Source organism: Bos grunniens, chromosome 11, assembly GCF_055505025.1.
Source record: "Bos grunniens cultivar Pamir isolate PY7600 chromosome 11, Bosgru_T2T1.0, whole genome shotgun sequence".
NCBI lineage: Eukaryota > Metazoa > Chordata > Mammalia > Artiodactyla > Bovidae > Bos > Bos grunniens.
The window spans coordinates 4818470-4839813 of NC_141175.1; the positions used below are offsets into that span (position 1 = coordinate 4818470).

General features: G+C 48.0%; 1 protein-coding gene across 11 annotated transcripts in view; it reads left to right on the top strand.

The window, feature by feature from the left end:
- TSC1 (TSC complex subunit 1) overlaps positions 1-20725 on the top strand; it is a 47436-nt gene extending 26711 nt beyond the window's left edge. For 7 of the 11 annotated variants that reach the window (XM_086324377.1, XM_086324375.1, XM_086324379.1 and 4 more), the window contains 15 exons: positions 4733-4908; positions 5717-5829; positions 6168-6279; positions 6603-6715; positions 8485-8554; positions 8971-9075; positions 9326-9884; positions 10931-10974; positions 11538-11704; positions 12689-12871; positions 13706-13816; positions 14621-14743; positions 19060-19247; positions 19332-19493; positions 19852-20725. In XM_086324377.1, coding sequence (XP_086180503.1) covers positions 4733-4908; positions 5717-5829; positions 6168-6279; positions 6603-6715; positions 8485-8554; positions 8971-9075; positions 9326-9884; positions 10931-10974; positions 11538-11704; positions 12689-12871; positions 13706-13816; positions 14621-14743; positions 19060-19247; positions 19332-19493; positions 19852-20368 — 2743 coding nt within the window. In that variant the 3' untranslated portion in view covers positions 20369-20725. The remainder of the gene's footprint in view (positions 1-4732; positions 4909-5716; positions 5830-6167; positions 6280-6602; positions 6716-8484; positions 8555-8970; positions 9076-9325; positions 9885-10930; positions 10975-11537; positions 11705-12688; positions 12872-13705; positions 13817-14620; positions 14744-19059; positions 19248-19331; positions 19494-19851) is intronic. The other 4 variants (XM_086324381.1, XM_086324383.1, XM_086324382.1 and 1 more) reach the window with 2 other exon arrangements.
- The last annotated feature ends 619 nt before the right edge of the window (positions 20726-21344 follow it).

Here is a 21344-nt window from a genome sequence, read left to right on the forward strand (position 1 = left end):
CTGTTCTTGCTTTCATTTTAATCATTCTCTTACTTAAAAAAAATATATGTGTATTTGTTTTTAGTTATTTTGTTTTTTGGTTGCAGTGAGTCTTTGTTGCTGTGCACAGGCTGTCTCTAGTTGCAGCGAGCAGGGGCTACTCTCTGCTGCGGTGCGTGGGCTTCTCATTGTGGTGGCTTCTCTTGTTGCAGAGCATGGGCTCTAGAGCATAAGGGCTCAGTAGTTGTGGCTCGTGGGCTTAGTTGCTCCATGGCATGTGGAATCTTCCCAGATCAGGGATTGAACCCATGTCCCCTGCATTGGCAGGTGAATTCTTAACCACTGTGCCACTAGGGAAGTCCTCTCTTGCGTGGTTTGACCACATGTGTTGTTTCATTTTGAAAGCAAGCAAAGTCTGGCCTTGGAAAAGGCAGTCTTGTCACCATGAGATGAAGGTTCCCAGGAGGTAAGAGGAAGAACCAAGAGGGAAGAACACACGGCTTACCCTAGTCAGGGCATCTGGTGAGACCCATAGCCAGAGCCAGGTACTGAATGTGCTGCCGAAATACGGCAGAGGGAGGAGACTGCTCTGTGTGCCCTTGTGGCAGCTTCCGAGTATAGGTCAGAGAAGAATCCTTCTGTGGGACGAGATGAATGTCCTTAGCTAATCTAGGGAGAGTAGGCACTTCATCAGTGTATTCATTAATCAAGACAAGCTAAGTCACAACACGTTATCTAGGCCAGGGTTACCTACGCCGCCTAGACGCTCTGTCCCTCAGTTGGAAAGATGGTTCGGTGGCAGCAGAAGCCTTAGTGAGGGCCCGCACACGCCTGTCTCAGCGTGCGTTCTGGTCTCAGCGGTCGTCTTCTGTGCCTCGTGTGTGGCCGCCGTCTGCCTCTCAGCTTCTCTGTGCCTCTCACCTGTGCACATTCTCCCGTTTCCTCTATCTCATGCCTTTTTGGGTTCACTCCTGTTTTCATGGGATTTTAGAGAAAGGATGCTGTTTTCTGTGTGGGTATAGATTTCTGGGTTGGGAGTCATTCTCATTCAGCGGTTGGAAGGCGTTATTCCATTGCCCCTTTGCTGCCAACGCTGCTGTTGAAATCCAGAGACATTCTTATTTCTGATCATCTGCGTTTATTGTCTTCTCTTTGCTCTCAAAGTACCCTGAAACTTCTAGTGATGTCCCTTGACATGAATCTGTTCTCATTTTTCAGTCTGGAAGCTCTTACCTTTAAATGCTAGGAAATTTTCTGCAAAATTTTCTGTGGTTATATTGTGCTTGATTTCTTTTCCTCTGCTATCTCTGTCTTTCCTTCTAGAACTCTTAATGTTCTGATTGAGACTTCCTGGAGTGGGTCTCTGCTTTTCTTTGCTCTCCTGTTTTTTCTTTCTGCTCTCTTGTCCTATTTCCTAAAGATTTAATTGTCTTTAGCTGTTAATCCTTCTGTATTCATTTCTGCCACGTTTTCAGTACCTAAGAGCTCTTTTTAGTTCTCTGGATGCTCCCATTGTTTAAAATTGTAGCCTGTTTTTGTTTCATGGATGCAGTCTCACGTCTTTGATAAGACTGATGGGAGTTTTTTTGTTGGCTTTTTAATAAGGTTTTCTTTTTCCTACATAGTCTGTTTTCTCTAAACTGCTCTATTGTTGTTGTTTTTAAAATTTTGAGGCTTTCTGCAAAGATCTGGTGATCCACTTGTATTTGGATGAGGAGACTAAAAACCTCTGTTCACAAGGATGGGGCTTGTTGACTTTGTGCTTTCTTGTAGGTTGTTCTGAGCATCTGTAGGAGATGCTCATATCAATATTGGTTTCCTTTTGAGTTGGTCAGACTTTTTTAGAAAAGGGTCTTCTGATCTCTAGTCTTCAAGAGTTGGGCTACTCCTGGAGAGTAGAGACTGCTTGGTGGGAGAGATGAGTGGTCTTGGCCTTCAGAATGTACATGCTCACTTAACTCCTCTCTTTAAAGTGCCTCGGTCCCTTGACTGTGTTGAACCTCTTCAGATATGAGTCCAGATTTCGGAAAGCCAAGTGGGATCTCGGGGCTCAGGCAGCGTTTACCCCATCTTCCTGATTTTAGCTGCCCTGATTGACCTGTCGTCACTCATCTCCAGTTCCATAAATACTTCTTGTATACAAGTTCTTTTGCTTTTCAAGGATTCTCCAGTATAAGTCAGGTTGACTTTTAGCTTTGAAACATTGGCAACTTAGGATTCTGCTTTCTGGGATTCAGTCACTACTTGCCCTCTGGCTTTCTGGTTTCAAACACGTGGTGCTGTTCTCTTTTCTCATTCTTCTCTTTCTTGTAGGTTTATATTTAAAAGGAAACAAATGTTGGTGGGGTTTGGGGGTATTGTGCAGTTGCATGCACACGTCCAGTCTGTTGTGTTAATTAGGAAATCTCCTGGTTCAACTTATAGAGCCTCACTCACCATGGATAGGCGGGTCATCTGGCCCTTGAAGAAAGGTTCTAGCACCAGAGACAAGAGACCAATGTAAAGAGTAGATAGAGGAGCTAGCAAGAAACAAGGATAATGCAGAGAGCAAAAGAAAACATCTACAATAGCTGTAGAGATGAGACATTAGTGCATATGTAAAGTTCAGGATGCTACACAAGAGACTAAAGAAAGCAGTGCTGAAAATTTAAAACTATAGCTAAAATAAACATTTTGATAAAAGAATTGGAGGGTATATTTGAGGATATCTTAGAGAGCAGAATCAAAGGATAGAAATGAGTTAGATGAAAGAAATTTGAAATAATCAGTCCAGAAAGTCTAACATCCAATATATGGGGAGGAGAAAACTTTGGTGGGGGAAGAAATTGTGAAAGAAATAATAGAAGAAAATTTCCAATGCAAGTACAAATGATACAAGAAAATACAATCATAGAATTGAAAGACATGAGTTTCCAGGTTGAAGAGGTTTATGTAGTTCCCAGCACAGTCAATGGAAAAGAATGCTACCAGCTCAATACTGTGAAATTTCAGGAAAAAAAAAACCAGTGAGGATCAGAAATCAAAATGAGGTTAGCTTCTGAAACACTTTCAAAATGGAGAGAAAAAGATTTTCCACTTAGAATTTTATTCCCAGCCCGCTTGCCTATCAAGTATGAGACAGTTTTAGATACGCAGGGACTCAAATTTACCTCCCATGTACCGTTCTTTCGTGAACCATTGAAGCGTGTCCTTCACCAAAATGAGAGTAAAATCAAGGAAGACAGAGGCCAGGAAGTGGGGGACCTGACTTAGGGTCTTCGGCAAGGGGAGTCTTGGTATAACTTGTATAGCAGTGCTAAGAACAACCAGTAGGAGAGGGAGGGCTCTGGCAGGCAGCTCTTTAGGAGAAGGTGAACAATCTCGGTAGATGGTTTGCATTTTGTTACGTCAAAATTATATTAGGCGTTTTCCCCCAGCCGTTAGAGCAAGTTTAGGAAGGATTAGTATTAGATACATGGAAGACTGAGGCAAAGAAACAGAAAAATTTAAACTCTAGGAGAAACTAAATTGAACAGAAAGGGAAATATTATAGAATACTCTTTAGCTTAGCTGTCAGTGGTACTGATCTAGTCATTATAAAGAATTGTTAAGAATCAGTTTAGAAACAACAAAACAGTGATCTACTATTTTGAGAGCACTGGGGAGGAGGGAAAGGGATCTGTGGAAGTGACCTAAACGCTCACCTACCGTAAGGACGTTAATAGTTGATGTCTAGAAATTCAGATGTCAGAAATTTGATGCCTAGAAATTTGGAGGTAGGGTTACAATTTAGCTGGAAGCTGAGCCCAGAAAGTTCCTTCATGCTCTTGGTGGCCAGTGTCCTCTCTCTCTCCTGGCAGTCATGATCTGCTGAAAGCACGCTTTTGCATGGTGGGGTAACTTTCTGTAGACCCTGTCTCTGGTTGGACCTTAGGTTGTCTCTTTTCTTCTGTGACAAGCTGTACTGACTGTTGTTGTCCATCTTGATATGTGTCTGTTTCCACAGGCTGATTTCTTAGGCACGGAACTCTGGATCACACAGCAGGACTCTTGAGACAATTCTTTAAATATCCTCATGGGCTTTCTCTAGGTTCGAGACATGCTGAGCTGTATTTCTGGTCTGGGGATGGGTTAGAATCCTGAGGCTTTGATGGGAGACCTTAAGTCAGCCTCAGCTGCCTGGCAGTTTCCAGGTTCCCCTGTTCTGTTATTACTTTTGTTCCAAAGGAGAGTCCCCTGCTGACTGCTCTGCATAGTCTGTATTCTGTTTTGAGGCTGTGCCTGGTCTATTGTTGCTGAAACTTTGGTTTCAGAGTAGTTTCTGATAACTTGATATAACCATTTTAAATAGGATATAGGTTTGTAAGGCTTCCCTGCTGGCTCACTCCTCCTGCAGTACTGGAGACCTCCTGCAATGCCGGAGACCTAGGTTCAATCTCTGGGTTGGGAAGATTCTCTAGAGAAGGAAATGGCAGCCCACTCCAGTGTTCTTGCCTGAGAAGTCTCATGAACAGAGGAGCCTGGTGGGTTATAGTCCGGGGTCACAAGAGCTGGACATAACTTAGCGACTAAATCACCTCCTCTATAGGTTTGTAAAATGAATGGCTAATTCCTTTTATCGTAGTGCTAGTTTGTACTTGGGCTGGGGTGGTTCTGCCTCATTCTTTGCTGTTCATAGTTCAGTGGCTGGCATTGAGTCTGCACTCTGAAGTATTTGATGGTTTGATTAAATGGATTATAGCTTGCATTTCTTGACTTTGATTGTCTTCTACAGGTGGAAGAGATTAGAAACACATGATGTTGTCATAGAATGTGCCAAAATCTCTCTGGACCCTACAGAGGCCTCATATGAAGATGGCTATTCTGTGTCTCACCAAATCTCAGCCCGTTTTCCTCACCGTTCAGCCGATGTCTCCGCCAGCTCTTACGTTGACACACAGAATAGCTATGGTAAACAGTGACTTTGGTGCTTACCTCTTCACAACCTTGTCTCTGGAAGCATTGTTTATCGTTGACTTCAGTTTCTTTTCCTACAGTAAGGCTTAGTTGAGCTCCTAGGAACTGTTTCCCAAATACTTAAAATTTGGATTTGTCTCCGTTTTCTCCTGATTAACTTCTCCCCTAAGTTTAATTCACGATCTTATGACTTTAATCTCCACCTTGATAGTATGTCAGCAGAGTTGGGCTGTGTCCTCAACACTTAACAAAGAAAATGGATGGAAGGATATGACTTCTAGGCTCCTGTTTATAAAGGAAGCTTCTACTTTTTCAGACGCCTTTAGTGAGGCCCTCTGGGCTTGTCACATTGACACAGTTTTGAATGAATCTGGACAATTGGATTAAATAAAAGTCTAGGCTTATCTACAGGTAGCACCTGCTGAAATTGTCATACAAGTTGTGCTTTTTCAAGCTATTCTGAAGCTTAATGAGACATCAAACCTTAGTGAACTTTATTGCTAAAGAGTATTATAAAGTGTTAGTCACTCAGTCATGTCTGGCTCTTTGCGACCCCATGGACTATACCCTGCCAGGCTCCTCTGTCCATGGGATTTTCCAGGCAAGAATACTGGAGTGGGTTGCCATTTCCTTCTCCAAAAGGGTCTTTTAAATGCTACTTTATACCGTGGACATTAGGAGTCCCCTCAGCCTTTTTAAATGTAGGGAGCTGAACGCTATCAAATGGTCTCGAGGACCATTGTTCTTTGTCAGAATGACGAGCCCCACGCTGACCCCATGTGTTCTTTCCCTTCCCTTGTAGGGAATGCTACTTCTACCCCCTACTCTACTTGTCGGCTGACGTTAAACACGCCAGGGCAGCTACCTCAGACTCTGAGTTCCCCGTCGACACGGCTATTAGCTGAGCCGCCACAAGTACGCTGTGAACTAGTGTGCCTGCTTTCTTCTCTACTTGCTGGTGAAGCTGGCCTTCGGGGTCAGGGTTTAGCCTGCGATTGGGAAAATCTCTCACTGCTTGTTTCAGGAGTTAGTTTTAAGGATGTGTCATGTTTGCAGAGAAAGTTAACTGTTGCCACTTGGGTTTCTCTTGGCGTCTAGGCTTAGAAAATGTAACGTGTCTCTTGATAAAGCTTTAGTAAGATTCCTTTTCCCAGTTGAAAGGCTAAATTTAAAATGATCGTTGGTCACAGGCTTGTACCTCGGGAGGTGGTGGTGTTTGATTCTTGTTGTTGACCTGCCTGTTAACTTCCTAGGCTACTCTTTGGAGCCCATCTGCAGTTTGTGGGATGACCACTCCTCCAACTTCTCCTGGAAATGTCCCACCTGATCTGTCACATCCTTACAGTAAAGTCTTTGGTACAACTGGTATGTATGGCCTAGGTTAGGTTTGGCTGGTTCGGGCCTGCCTGTTATGATAAGGAACAGTCTCCTCTAAGGTCTAAGAGTTTGAGAGCCTCTTGCAGTAGGGAACCTAGTTTTGATGCCTAATACAAATGCCTGGAGCTTTCAGAAGTTCAAGTGAGCCTTAAAAAAAAAAAGACAGGCTGATATAGACTCTCCAGAAAGTGAAGTGTAGCAGCTTTCTTTGCAGTACTAGTTAGGCTGGGAAAGAAGAAAAAGTGGCGGTTTTCCTAATCGTTAAACTGACAGTGTGTTTGTGTGTGTGTTCTGCTCTTGTCTTGGAGCAGGTGGGAAAGGAACTCCTCTGGGAACCCCTGCAACCTCTCCTCCTCCAGCCCCACCCTGCCATTCGGACGACTGCGTGCACCTTTCACTCCCACAGGCCACGGCCCCCAAGAAGGTTTGCCAGGCTCGTCTGCTGTCCCCTCGCCCACGCACAGAGACTTGCTTCCAGCCTCTCTTTGGGAAACCTTTTATGCCAGTTAGAAGTCTGACCTAAAATGTAATGGGTTTGAATCAGATCAGTTGAAAATAGACCAATCAGCAGCTCTCATAGAATGTGGTCTGCTGACCCTGAGGATCCCCAAACCTTCTAAGAGACACTGCCAGGGCAAATCTACTTTCATAGTTACTCTTACGTGGTCATTCGCCCCTTTTTTCTGCATTGGCATTTATACTCATGGCATAGAAACAGTGGTGGGTAAGATGGCTGGCCCCTTGGTACAAAATTGCACTCTTCTAGTGGCATTGCATTCTTCTTCCTTGATGTGTTCTTTCAGTTTGGCAGAAGAAAAGAAGCAACAACCAAAAAAAAAAAAAAAAGTGCCAACCTTGAGTATTCTATAGAAAGAACCCACGTGTTTAATATTGTTTGTGATAAAACAGGAAGTAGACTTAAAGCAGTCTGAGTGCATACCAGCACGTGGTGGTTTCCATACGCGCTTGTGACATTATTTGAGTTGAGAGCTGAACTGGTTGCTCTCTTTTACGCAGCAGCAGTCTTATTTGAAAGAATAACTGGTGACAAACCACGGTTACTCAGACTTGAGTATTAGGCAGGCAGTTAGCTTCTTAGATGACAAACTGGCTCTGTCACTTGAAGATAAACAACTGACAGTCTTTGTTGCCCATGATAAAAACGTGCGATTAGAATATTAAAAAACTGGTATCTGCCACCGAGTGCTTGATAGTGTCCCTAAGTCTTTCATGACGAGATTGAAAAGTCTTGAGAAGCTTGGTTGATAGTTTTGAATTTTTGATATCGTATAATGAAGTGTTTTAACACTTAGAAGATGTGCACAGCTTGGTGAGCCAGTGTTCTGCCCACCTTGTGTGTGATGTTAAAGACCCACATGTAGATAATACCTTTGGGGGGCAAGGGAGACCAGTGGATCTTACTTAACACGATGTGAAGAGTGAATTGCGATGACTTCAGGTTCTGCTCCATAACTGACCTTGAAGAAGAAATACCCTTGTCGAGTTTCAGAGTAACATCAGAGATGGCTTTCTGCAGTTATCTAAAAAATCTTTCTGCTTTTTATAACTGCTTATCCGTGGGGCCTAGAGTTTTCTTCGTACGCTTTAGCCAGAATAACATGTAACCCAGCAGAGCAGAGGCAGCCGTAAGAACCCAGCCTCCTTCCATTAAGCCGTATATGGACGAGATCGCAGAAATGTGAGACCGCTTGACCCTCTCACTAAGCTTACCTTTGTTTTGGGAAATATAGTTATGTTTCATAGAAATATGTCATTTATGTTTACATGGGTTGGGTTGGGTATTTTTCTGGCCATGCTGCACAGCTTGTAGGATCTTAGTTCCCCGACCAGGGATTGAACCCGCCTCCTCAGCAGTAAAAGCATGGAGTCCTAACATTGAATCACCAGGAAATTCCTGGGTTGGTTAAGTGAATTAATATTTTTAAAATTCTGTTTTAGTTTCTGGTGTGGTAACTATCAATAGATTTAGCCACATAAACAAAATCCTTGAGATTCTTAGTCACTTTTAAGAACAGAAAGGCATCCTGACACCAGTTTGAGAACTACTGGGCTAAACTTTAAACTCCTTTATAATATACTAAAATTTGAGGAGTTTAGGGTATTTCTCTAGCATTAGAGACCATGCACACAATTTTCTGCCTTGTGATATATAAACGGTATCTGTCGTTTCAGGAAGAGAGGACAGACTCCGCAAGGCCCTGTCTACACAGACAACCCCATGTTCCGAATGACAGAGGATTAGGTAAGGCCTCTGGGTAACGGTGGAGCTTGCTTGACTCTTGATGGGTTGGGTTATAGTGTGGAAACGGAAATTCCAGAGCACCACGAAACACTGAAGCCAGAGATAATGAAAAATGTAATTCTAAAAGCCAGCCTCATAATCGCATCCCATGAAAGCTGCTAAGTACTTGTGTCTTGACCTGATCAAACCATGGCTTTATCTGTTCTCTGCAATGTTGAGAAAGAATGGAGAGTTTTGACTTCTGTGGTACCTTGTATTGGATCATTGTAACCTTTTGGCTTTGGGAGCTCCAGAAGAGAGCTGTCTCCCCCGTCTTCTTCAGCAGGAGAGTCAGGGTGGGCCTGTCCTGTCACAGTGTGAGCAGTTCTCGCGGGCATGGGGGTCTCCAGCGTGTTTGTCTTGTTTTCTCTGTATAGAAGAGCTGCACGGAGGCAAGGGATCTGTCACTCTCAGTGATCTTCCAGGGTTTTTAGGAGACCTGGCTTCTGAAGAAGACAGTATTGAGAAGGATAAAGAAGAAGGTAACGTGTGCAGGGTTCTGGGCTTGTGGAGATGCTGCACATTGATAAAGCCCTCATTTTCTGCCCGAGAACCGGGACTTAGTATCAACATGCACAGGACTGCCTGCTTTTTCTTCCTTTGGGGGAGGGAGATGGGAGTTTTGTTCTGAGCCCTGTGCCTGGTCCCTTCGGGTGGCACAGGGCAGCACACAGCCCCACACTGCCCAACCTGACCCAGATGCACCGTCTCTTCCCTCCTCCTCCTTTGTAGCGGCCATATCTAAAGAGCTGTCTGAGATCACGACGGCCGATGCCGAGCCCCTGGTTCCTCGAGGAGGCTTCGACTCACCCTTCTACCGGGACAGTCTGCCGGGCTGCCCGCGGAAGACCCTCTCAGCTTCCTCCAGCACTCAGGGCACCAGCGCGAACCCTGAGCCTTTAAACTCCTCCCTGGACAAGTCGGGGCCTGACACACCAAAGCAAGCCTTCACGCCCATAGACCTGCCCTGCGGAGGCACCGGGGAGAGCCCTGCCGGGAACAGGGAGCGCCAGGCCTCTCTGGAGGCCAGCATCCTCACCCCCAGCCCCTGTAAAATTCCACCTCAGAGGGGAGTGGGGTTTGGCAGTGGGCAGCCTCCCCCATACGATCATCTTTTTGAGGTGGCATTGCCAAAGACTGCCCATCATTTTGTCAGCAAGAAGACGGAGGAACTACTCAAGAAGGCAAAGGGAAGTGCAGAGGAGGACTTCACGCCCTCCGCCTCCCCTATGGAAGTGCTGGACAGGCTGATACAGCAGGGAGCGGACGTGCACAGCAAGGAGCTCAACAGGTGAGGCTCGGCGCTGGCCTGTGGTCTGCACTTTCCACTTGGTTAGGAACTACAGGAAGTGGGTGGGGGGAGGCAGGAGTTCCTTTTCGTGTGCTCCCCAGAGGCAGCTGGTTCTCTGTTTGGTCAGGGTCCTTCTAGCCCATTGCCTTTTCATACCTGCGAACGTGCATGTCCTCTGTGCATGCTACCCTCAGGCCATTCCGTAGATAACTGGCCAGAGAGAAAGGAGTCTTCTACGCATAGACCCCCCCTGCGCTGTGAGCAAGCGTAAATGCTTTCACGTCTGCTCTCTGACACTTGAGGATGAGCTTACGGTATTCAAATAATATAGAAATACTGGTCAAGAAGTCGCCTTCTCCAGCTACAGATTTTTTGTTGTTGTATTTTGGTACCATAGCCCATTAGATGGAAAATAAAATCAACGTTTCAGTGCAAGGTCAAGGTGGCCTATCCCCACTTCCTGCTCTCACACAAGGGTTAAGAACCCCTCTGAACGGCTGTTTTCAACCCTTTTTTACTATGGTTTTCAAAGGTGACCTAGGAAAGGATAAGAGAGTCACTGTCCATAGTAGTGCTGTTCCTAAACAGGCTCTTAGGGGGTGCGGGCTTTCCTTTTTCTTCTGCAGAGTGACCTCAGTGGGATCTGACAGGTGACTTCCTGTGTAAGGTCTGTCTGAAGTGAAGTTTAGTGTCGTAGGCGCGGGTGAACCACCTGCTGCGTCCTTAACCTGGACAGCAGTAGCTTCTCAGCAGAGCCGCACCCCGTGTGTGGCGCAGGGAGGGTTGAGAACAGCGCCCAGTGTGTTTCTCTCTCCCTGCGTGAGGAGCCGCCCCGCATATACAGGCTGCGGTGTGAGCTCTGAGTCAGGGGCCTCTCCATTCTGGAGACGCCGTCATGCTTGCTGGGGCCTCTGACCCGCTCTGTCCCGGGTGGACTTCAAGTTTGAAACTGTCTCACGCCTCTGGCTTGTGATCACAGGGAAGTGATCTGCCTAGTTTTTCCAGCTGAGATCAGTAACTTTGTTACTCGACAACTTTCTTCCTAGGTTGTCTTTACCCAGCAAGTCTGTCGACTGGACCCACTTCGGAGGTAAAGTTGTTACTTCAGCTCCAAATCCAGCTGGCAGGGATCTGCCTGCTGGTGGCCCTGTCTGTCCTTGAAGGAGGTGCCCCTTCCTGCCCACTCCAGCTGGGTTATCTGCTTGGCTACATAGTAGCTCACATGTTGCAAAGTCAGCATTTCCTATTTTTGAAAAGTGGCAAGGAGCCCAGTGCTTGAGAGCAGAAGTACAGGAAAGCAGCCCTCACGCCAGGCTTCTCCCTAGAAAAGATCCAGGTGAAGTGAGGGATAGTAGGAAGATACCCATGCAGCACGGAAAGGAGTCTTCAGTAGACACACACATAACATATTTGGGGAGATACACAGGGCTCTCAGGCATCCTGCCTCATGCCCCTCCCTCTGTGTTCCTTTCAAAGGGAGATAGGTAGCAAGCACTGCCCCCCCCCCCCCAACCCCCAGTGACTGGGAGCCAAGTGGTCATTGGCAAAGCGAGTGACTTCTTCCTTCAAGAATTGCATTAAGCTCTGGGCGGGGCCTCGGTTGAACAACATGTAAAAGGCATCTCTGCCATCCTCCCTCTGCTTTAAAATCAGGCTCTCCTCCCTCAGATGAGATCCGCACCCTCCGTAACCAGTTGCTTTTACTGCACAACCAGTTACTCTACGAGCGTTTCAAGCGGCAGCAGCACGCGCTGCGCAACAGGCGGCTCCTGCGCAAGGTGATCCGGGCCTCGGCTCTGGAGGAGCACAACGCCGCCATGGTGAGCCCACGGGGTGGGGCGGGGGGCGGGCTCTCCATCTGGCCCCTCCCACCAGCTTCTGGCGGTCAGCCCGTGAAGGGCCGCATCCCCACATTCCCTTGCAGCTCTTGGCACCCGTGGGGACAAGTCATTTTTGGTGTTTGTTAGTCTGTAATGGGCGGTGATGATAGCAGAGGAGAAAGGTGATTTTGTTTCTCCAGATGTAAAACCAGCTCTCGGGACACAACTCTCATGACAAAAACTCATTGTGGGGTGGTGAAGCCAGTCAGAGCTGGACATGACCTTGGCTCCACGGCCCTGTTACCTTAGGAAAGTAATGGAGCTTTTGGAGGCCCCTGTCACCCGTTACGTAAAATGAGAGTAGTGGTAGCATCTCCTCCTTAACTGGGGATGCAGAGAGCACCTGCCCAGTGCAGGGCAGGGTGGGAACCCAGTGTCTGTCACTTTAGTGACCTTGGCCAGTACCAGTGCTCACATCAACACTGGTGGTTGCGTGCTGAGTCGCTTCGTGTCCGACTCCTTGCAACCCCAGGACTGTAGCCCAGCAAGCTCCTCTGTCCATGGGATTCTCCAGGCTAGAATACTGGAGTGGGTTGCTGTGCCCTCCTCCAGGGGATCTTCCCAACCCAGGGATCAAACCTGTGTCTCTTACATCTCCTGCATTGGCAGGTGGGTTCTTTACTACTAGGGCCATCTGAGAAGTCCAGTGCTGATGGTTAGGACTTCTGAAAGTATTGGGAGCAGGCTGATGGCTGAGAAAAGTTCTTTAAGCCACTTCTGATCCACTGGCTAACGTGCAGTCTGGAAGCCGTTGACCAAAAGCCAAGTTAGACAGCAGTGAGCTGTCAGGTTCCAGGTCTGGGGTTACAGCCTCAGGGTAGCTTGTGACTATTCAGGTGAAATGTCTGCAGTGTGCGCTGAACTTGAGCATCACTGCCCAGGCTGGAAGGCAGCTAAAATGATGGCATCTTTGGTGTCTGCTAGAAAGACCAGTTGAAGTTGCAAGAGAAAGACATCCAGATATGGAAGATTAGTCTGCAGAAAGAACAAGCCAGGTACAATCAGCTTCAGGAGCAGCGAGACACAGTGGTCACCCAGCTTCATAGCCAGATCAGACAGCTTCAGCACGACCGGGAGGAGTTCTACAACCAGAGCCAGGAGTTACAGGTACGAGCTGCAGAGCCGGCCAGAGAGGGCGTGAAAGCCCTGGCTCGTCTGAGGTCACGGCGGCGGGGCTTCGTGTCAGGTGCTCCTAGGGGCAGAGGTCCCTGGCTTTCCGAGTCACAGTTCTTTCAGCAGTTCAGTAACTTTGTCCCGGTGCTCCACAGCTGAGAGAAACACCTGACAGTTCTGCTTATTAAGCATATCCAAACAGTTTGGGCTTTGGGTCCTAGCAATTTGAGAAAAAAAAACATTGAAAATAACACACGTGCATTTTTTTCAGTTTTCAATTTTATTTTTGAATAACCACAGCTACTTCCGAATGCGGAGTGTGCCTATGGGCGCCGCAGAGAGTCTCAGACCTTGGAATCCTGAGACACCGGCGCCCTGCGTCCCTGTTTGACGTTGCTTTCCTCACGGTGACGCGTGAAAGCACACACGACAGCTGGCGCTCAAGCCCTGGGCTGCCTCCAGCTGGTAGTTCACATCGTGACCAGCAGGTGTCGCTGTGTCTCCCTCAAAAGCCCCGCAGCGCCCCTGTGAGCCTGCTGTGTAGCCCTGGGGCTCTTGGGCGCACAGTTTGGTAACTGCAGGCTTAAGGTGGTTTGTTTTTGTTTTTTTTTTTTCCCTTTTGTTAATTAGTCAGAAACTCAGAAATTAGCTGTAACTGCCTTTTTTAAAACTAAGAAGTTAGCTTTAAGTGTGATGGCCCAGGAATAGTAGACCAGCCAAGGCCTGAGGCTTTCCCAGCTCTCTGTGGACTGTGGGCTGAGGGCCGGGTGCCCCGGGGCCCGAGCTGCCACTGCTCTGTGTGCAACTACCTGGCACGTGTCTCTGCAGACGAAGCTGGAGGACTGCAGGAACATGATCGCAGAGCTGCGCGTGGAGCTGAAGAAGGCCAACAGCAAGGTGTGCCACACCGAGCTGCTGCTCAGCCAGGTGTCCCAGAAGGTGAGGGCCGCTGCCTCCTCCAGGCGGGACTTGTGCAGTACCTGTGTGTCTGTGTCTGGGGTGCCCGACGTCCCCACCCCCAAAGGACGTGGGGCAGTGTCTGGAGACAGTTTTGGTTGACGTCTTTGATGCTGCTGACATGGAGCGCAGGCAGGGTACCCCTAAATATCAGACGGTGTGCGGACAGCCCTGCAGCAGGGAGCTGCCCAGCCTGAGCCCCGGGAACTCCTTCTCAATATTTGTTCACATAAATGTGAAGAGTTCGTTCAGCTTTTTGATCCATGATCTTTTCCTCGCTGGGAGTCATTGCACTCTCTATAAATTGCTTACTCAAGAACCGGTTGGGGGACTTCCCTTCCGGTCCAGTGGTTCAGACTGCGCTTCCACTGCAGGGGCAGAGGTTGGACCCCTGGTCAGGGAACTAAGATCCTGAATGCTGCGCATTGTGGCCAAAAAGTAAAAATAAGTTGAAAAAGAACTGGTGGGTTTTCCCTGTGACTTTATTCCCCTGGGCCTAACATCCCTGCTGTGGGGTTGTCTACGTATCCATCTCCAGGTGTCCTATAGGTGGCCAGTTTTGACACGGAGCATTTGCACTTCTTCCCCTTTGCAGACAGACAGTTTTGATGTGCATTTCTGTCCATTTTTGTTGCCCTTGGATGCCTCCATCCCCACTGGCCACTGTGCCGTGTCCAGTGCCCCCGCCCTGAGTAGTCTGCTCCCAGCTGCTTCCCTGATTCCTGCCCCTTGGCAGGCTTTGTGTCATCAGCTCTTTCACTTTGCTTGTTTCTGTGTTTTGGTTAGCTCTCAAATAGTGAGTCGGTCCAACAGCAGATGGAGTTCTTGAACAGGCAACTGTTGGTTCTTGGGGAAGTCAACGAGCTGTATTTGGAACAGCTGCAGAACAAGCATTCAGACACCACCAAGGTATGTGGGTTCGGGAGCCAGACCCTGCCTGGGATGCTCGTACGACCCAGGCAGTGTGTCTGTGGCGCAAGCTAGAGAACGGCTTATGAACTGTTTCCTAAGAAGTGTCTTGGCAGCCCAGGGGCATTTGCACCTCTCCTTGGCCTGGCCACACAGGCTCCTTTCGGCTGTCACATGAGCTTGTTTCCCCTAGTGGGCCGCTTCAAAAGTAAGTCAGGCACAGATAAAAGCACCTGATGGTAATTGGGACAGAGTAGGTGATGAAACCATGTTCTTTCTCTTACCCGTGCTCCCTTGAAATAGAGACAGACAATGAAATAGCTTGCGGAAGCCAATTCTGTTTAGAGCTCTCAGGGATGTGGGTTTATATTGCTGCACATGTTTTTTTCTCCTTCGTGATGCTGAATTTAATTTCGGCAGATGGTGGTTCAGTCCTGGCAACCAGGCCAGCATCAGGATGATCTCCCATTAATTAGTGCCTCACCAGTGGTATCGAGGCAGAAATTTTACATCACTTTATAGATAGCCTAGGGTAACATCAGTGAGTTGGGATGGAATTTTAAGAGTAAATGCTTAGATGCTTTCTGTCAGTAATTTCTCCATCACACATAGGCATTCTCTGAGGTTTCTTGGGCTTGTGCTTTATCAACTTTTTTTTTTTTTTTTTTGGCCAAATAAAGGGAGTAGTCTTAGAACCAGAGAGATGTCATTTCTGTAAGAGTTACTCCTTCTCAGCTTCTCTCAACTCGATTCAGATTCCCTTTAGGAGGATGTTAAATGTGGAAATGTCTCTAGAAACCAGGTCTCACTTATTTTAAAAGTATAATGGCCTTGGAAGAAGAAAGAAGGGAAAACTGGCCTGAGGAACTAGAGGACATATGATAAAGCTGACTCAAATGCACTAACATCTCTCTAGGGAAGTGTGGCTGGGTCTGCGGTCCTGTCTTCTGATTGGAACACTTAAACTCTTGGGACCTTAAGCAGGCCCCCTGACCTCAGTTCATAAAAGGGACATGGTGACACTGACTTGTAACAAAAAAAAAAAACTTCACTGGCTTAACTGTAAAGAGTGTCATTATTTAACTTGACAAGCAGTCCTGAAGCAGGTGAGTTCCAGGTTGGTAGGGTCAGTTGTTGAGGGACAGCATCAAGGAGCCCGATTCTTTCTGCTGTTTTGCACCACCCAACCTTATCTTGTCAACCTGTGCTCCTGGTTGCAAGGTGTGTGCCCCAGTTAATACTGTCATAGGTAGATGTCAGGATATCCCGAGGAAGAGGAGAACATCACTGCCTGCAGGGCTCTCATCCAGGAAACCTGTCCCACCAGACCTCCCACCCTTCTTACTGGCCAAGATTATGTTCTCTGTCCAGTAATGCTCAAAATTCTCCAAGCCAGCTTCAACAGTATGTGAACTGAGAACTTCTAGATGTTCAAGTTGAATTTAGAGAAGGCAGAGGAACCAGAGATCAAATTGCCAACATCTGTTGAATCATAGAATAAGCAAGAGAATTCCAAAAGACATCTGCTTCATTGACTATGCTAAAGCCTTTGACTGTGTGGATCACAACAAACTGAAAAATTCTTAGAGATGGGAATACCAGGCTGCCTTACCTGCCTCCTGAGAAATCTATACGCAGGTCAAGAAGCAATCGTTAGAACCAGATAAAGAACAACGGACTGGTTCCAAATTGAGAAAGGAGTACGTCAAAGCTGTATATTGTCACCCTGCTTATTTAACTTATGTGCAGAGTACATCAGGCAAAATGGCGGACTGGAAGAAGCACAAGTTGGAATAAATATTGCAGGGAGAAATATCAATAACCTCAGATATGCAGATGACTCCACCCTTATGGCAGAAAGCAAAGAGGAACTAAAGAGCCTCTTGATGAAAGTGAAAGAGGAGAATGAAAAAGCTGGCTTAAAACTTATATTCAAAAAACTAAGATCATCGCATTCCATCCCATCACTTCGTGGCAAATAGATGGGAAACAGTGACAGACTTTATTTCTTGTGTTCCAGATCAGTGCAGATGGTGACTGCAGCCATGAAATTAAAAGACACTTGCTCCCTAGAAGAAAAGCTGTGACAAACCTAGACAGCGTATTAAAAAGCAGAGACATTACTTTGCTGACAAAGGTCTGTCTAGTCAAAGCTATGATTTTTCCGGTACTTATGTATGGATGTGAGAGTTGGACCATAAAGCGATGAAAAATTGACGCTTTTGAACTGCGGTGTTGGAGAAGACTCTTGAGAGTCCATCCCTTAGACAGCAAGGTGATCCAGCCAGTCCATCCTAAAGGAAGTCAGTCCTGAATATTCACTGGGAGGACTGATGCTGAAGCTGAAGCTCCAATACTTTTGTCACCTGATGCAAAGAGCTGACTCATTGGAAAAGACCCTGATGCTGGGAAAGATTGAAGCAGGAGGAGAAGGGGACGACAGAGGATGAGATGGTTGGATGGCATCACTGACTCGATGGACATGAGTTTGGGTGGACTCCAGAAGTTGGTGATGGACAGGGAAGCCTGGCGTGCTGCAGTCCATGGGGTCACAGAGAGTCATACATGACTGAGCGACCCCATGGACTGTAGCCTGCCAGGCTTCTCTGTCCATGAGATTTCCCAGGCAAGAATACTGGAATGGGTTGCCATTTCCTTCTCCAGGGGATCTTCCCCACCCACTGAGGGATCAAACCTCTGTCTCCTGCGTTGGCAGGCGGGTTCTTTACTGCTGAGCTAGTTTGTTCACTACCCTATGCTGAAGTATGGAGCCATCGACCATAACTGGAATGGCCACATTATCCAGTCCCAGTCCTGAGCTTAACTCCATCCCCTTCTGGCCGAGGAGACATTAAGCTTGCTGGTCATCTTCATGGAAAAAGTGCCTTCAGGGTTGCTCATCTCCTTGCTCCTTGTGGTTTATTATCTTCTTTAAAAAAACAAATGTACATTTCATGTTAAGCTTATCTTACCACAATTAAAAACACACATCACACAAATGGACCACACGCGTGTTAGAAAAGTGTCCTTTCCACTCGTTGTCTGAGTGCCATATACACTTGCTCTTGCCATCCGTCAGCAGGCAGGCTGTCTTCCTGCTACGGTTGACAGGCCTCACGTATGTGTCTGGTCTGCAGATGCTGCCTTGCCCGAGCAAATCTGGTCGGTCCCCTTGCGTCGCTGGCTTGATCTTAGCTGGCGTTAGGAGAGAGCGGGGAGCGGGATAAAACCACCCACAGCATACTGGTAGCTTATGGTGAACAGTGCTGGATTCGTGACCTCCGAAGATTTAGCCTCAGGACCAGGGACCAGGCTTGATCACTTGAGAGCTTTCGTGTGGCAGAGTTTTATTAAAGTAAGAAAAGGGCCAGAGAAAGCCTCTGACAGATATCAGATGGGGACAGAGAGTGCCCCTCTTGCTAGTGTTAGCAAGCGAGTTATATACATTTTAAATTGGTTATTACAGTTAATCAAAAGAATGTCTCAAGGTTGTAAACATTTTACCAGACCCACTCCCACAATTTACATTTTAGAATAACAGGATTAGAACTTAACAACAGAAGGATCCTACCAGACCCACTCCCATAATATACATTCTAAAATACCAGGATTATTCAGAAGGTTTTCAGGAAGGAGAAACTGTCTCAAGCAGGATGCGTTAAGTACAGAGTTTAAACTGAGTTGTTTGTTGTCTAATCATCAGTTTGAGGCCTAAAGAGAAAAAGATTTATGTGACTAAGACTAAGGAATGTGGAGGAAAAAAACTTTGTCCTTTCCTCCTCCTCGAGAATTCCAGACAGCTTTCTTCTCCTCAGGGACCCCAGACTTCTTACCAATCTGCCTAGGAATCGACTCAGCACCACCACCTGAGATCGTAACTGGATATTGGCGTGTTTTCAGAATGTATATATCTACATAGTTGACCATACCATACACGTGGCTTCCATAGTCTTTTACTGATGTATATCATTTAAAAAATTTATTGAAGATGTATTTTAATTTACTTAACTGTTTCTTTAGCATTAGACTTCACAGTGTTTGTAGTTTTTTTTCTTCTAAATATCCTGTGATGGTTACTTTTGTGCCCGAATGTCTATTTCTGTTTCAGATAATCTCCACAGGGTTAGATTTCAGGGAAGCATTAGTTGGTTAATACTCACTGCCAGCTTACTTTCCAGAAAGTTGACTAGTTTCTGTTTCCACTAGCAGTATACTGATGTTTTCAGTGCTTGTTATGTAGATTTTTCAAAGTAGATATGGTGTGTTCATTTTCTAAAAGTACTAACTCCAGTTCCTTTTTTTTTTTCTTTTTTAAGGAAGTAGAAATGATGAAGGCTGCATATCGGAAAGAGCTAGAAAAAAACAGAAGCCACGTCCTCCAGCAGAATCAGAGGCTTGATACCTGTCAGAAGCGGATTTTGGAACTGGAATCTCATCTGGCTAAGAAAGACCACCTTCTTTTAGAACAGAAAAAGTATCTAGAGGATGTCAAACTGCAGGCAAGGTAACTGTGGCGGGGAGGCTCCTGCTGCGATGCATTTGCCGAGTAGAACCTCCTACACTCTGGCGGTGGGTCCTTGTCTTTCAGAGGACAGCTACAGGCTGCAGAGAGCAGGTATGAGGCCCAAAAGAGGATCACCCAGGTGTTTGAATTGGAGATCTTAGATTTATACGGCAAGTTGGAGAAGGATGGCCTCCTGAAAAAACTTGAAGAACAAAAACCAGAAGCAGCTGAAGCAGCAGAAGAAAGGTAGGAACGGAGAGTCAGCAGCCGTGGCCTTGTCGGGAGGCTGCGCCGACCGACAGAGCAGGTTCCAGCCTGACGAGCTCTGAGCTGCGTCCCTGAGGGCCCAGCTGTCCTCCCTGCTCCTTCTCCTGGGCCCCGAGTCGCTCAATAATGGTCCCAGGGAGCATTTCTATGTAAGATCGCCGTCTGATGTTCACGCACTCTCGAGCGTGTGTCCTCTGTTCTAGGACACAGAGCAGGCCAGCGGAGTTCCCCATTGGCATGAGTGCGTGTCTGTGTAACCCCGCGCCTCCCCAGTGGGACTGGAGTGGTTGGATGCCGCAGCCTCCAACCCCCTTCCTCCCCCTTGGATTTCTTACAGGCTTGACTACTGTCAGGACGGCTGCTCGGATTCGGTGACAGGGCACAACGAAGAGGCCCCTGGCCGTAACGGTGAGACCAAGCCCTCCAGGCCTGGCGGCGCCCGGGGCGGTGGCGGTGGCGGCGGCAGAGGTGGCGGCAGCAGCAGCGAGCTCTCCACCCCGGAGAAGCCCCCCAACCCCAGGGCGGGCCCGTTCAGCAGTCGGTGGGAGACGGTGGTGGGTGAGCCCACTTCCGGCACCCCCACGACGGTGGGCTCGCTTCCCAGCTCAGAGAGCTTCCTGGGCATGAAGGCACGAGAGCTGTTTCGTAACAAGAGCGAGAGCCAATGCGACGAGGATGGCCTGACTGTTGGCAGCCTTTCTGAGACCCTAAAGACAGAGCTGGGCAAAGACTCGGGTGTGGAAGCCAGGGCCCCCCTGACCCTTGATGGCCCACTGCTGCCTGCCCCAAAGCCGGACAGCGTGGGCCAGCTCCGCATCATGGACTACAACGAGGCCCAGCTTGAGCACAGCTAGGGATGCTGGCCGTCAGTGTTAACTTGTGTGTCGCTGGCCTAGACAGGAGGTGTGAGTGCCCGATTCAGAGCTTTCCTGTTTCCAGGGCTTGAGGGGCGAGCTCCCGCAGAGGAAGTGGGATGGGGGGTCCTTTGATAGTTGACTGAACGCAGAACGGTTTTCGGATCTGGCATTGCAGTGCCTCTTCACTTTCCCTTCGGCCACCCCAAACCCTCTCTTCCATTTACCTGGCAGTGTGTGCTAGCCCGAGGGCCGGGGTGCGTTCCTCACTAGCTTTATTTCCTTCCTTTCCCGCCCCACCCGCAAATGGTTGCGTCCTTTGAACCTGTGCAATATGAGGCCAAATTGAACCCTGGAGTCTGACACCACCCACACCTTTCCTGAAGTTCAGTTCACTGGGCAGGCTCCCTGTGAGCCTAGGTCACTGGTGGCATCACAGGTAAGTCCAGTCCTGTCCCTTTCCAGGAGGACATGGCGTGCAAAGCTGAGCATCTTGACATGAGAGCTTTTACATGAGACGTTGTCACTGCTTTTGGTTTTAAAGTCCAGCATCTAAAGCTGCAAAGCTCAAAAAACAATGGTTCATTCTCTCAAGTTCTTTTGGCAGTTCTGATAAGCTTCCTAGAAAGTTCTGTGTGAACAAAGGCCTGTTGTTGGAACAGTGTGGAGCTGGCCCTGTGGAGACTGCTCCCCGTGGGGCGCGCTCTGTCCCCCTGCCCCAGTGGAGACTGCTCCCCGTGGGGCATGCTCTGTCCCCTGCCCCAGTGGAGACTGCTCCCCGTGGGGCACGCTCTGTCCCCTGCCCCAGTGGAGACTGCTCCCCGTGGGGCACGCTCTGTCCCCCTGCCCCAGTGGAGACTGCTCCCCGTGGGGCGCGCTCTGTCCCCTGCCCCAGTGGAGACTGCTCCCCGTGGGGCGCGCTCTGTCCCCTGCCCCAGTGGAGACTGCTCCCCGTGGGGCGCGCTCTGTCCCCTGC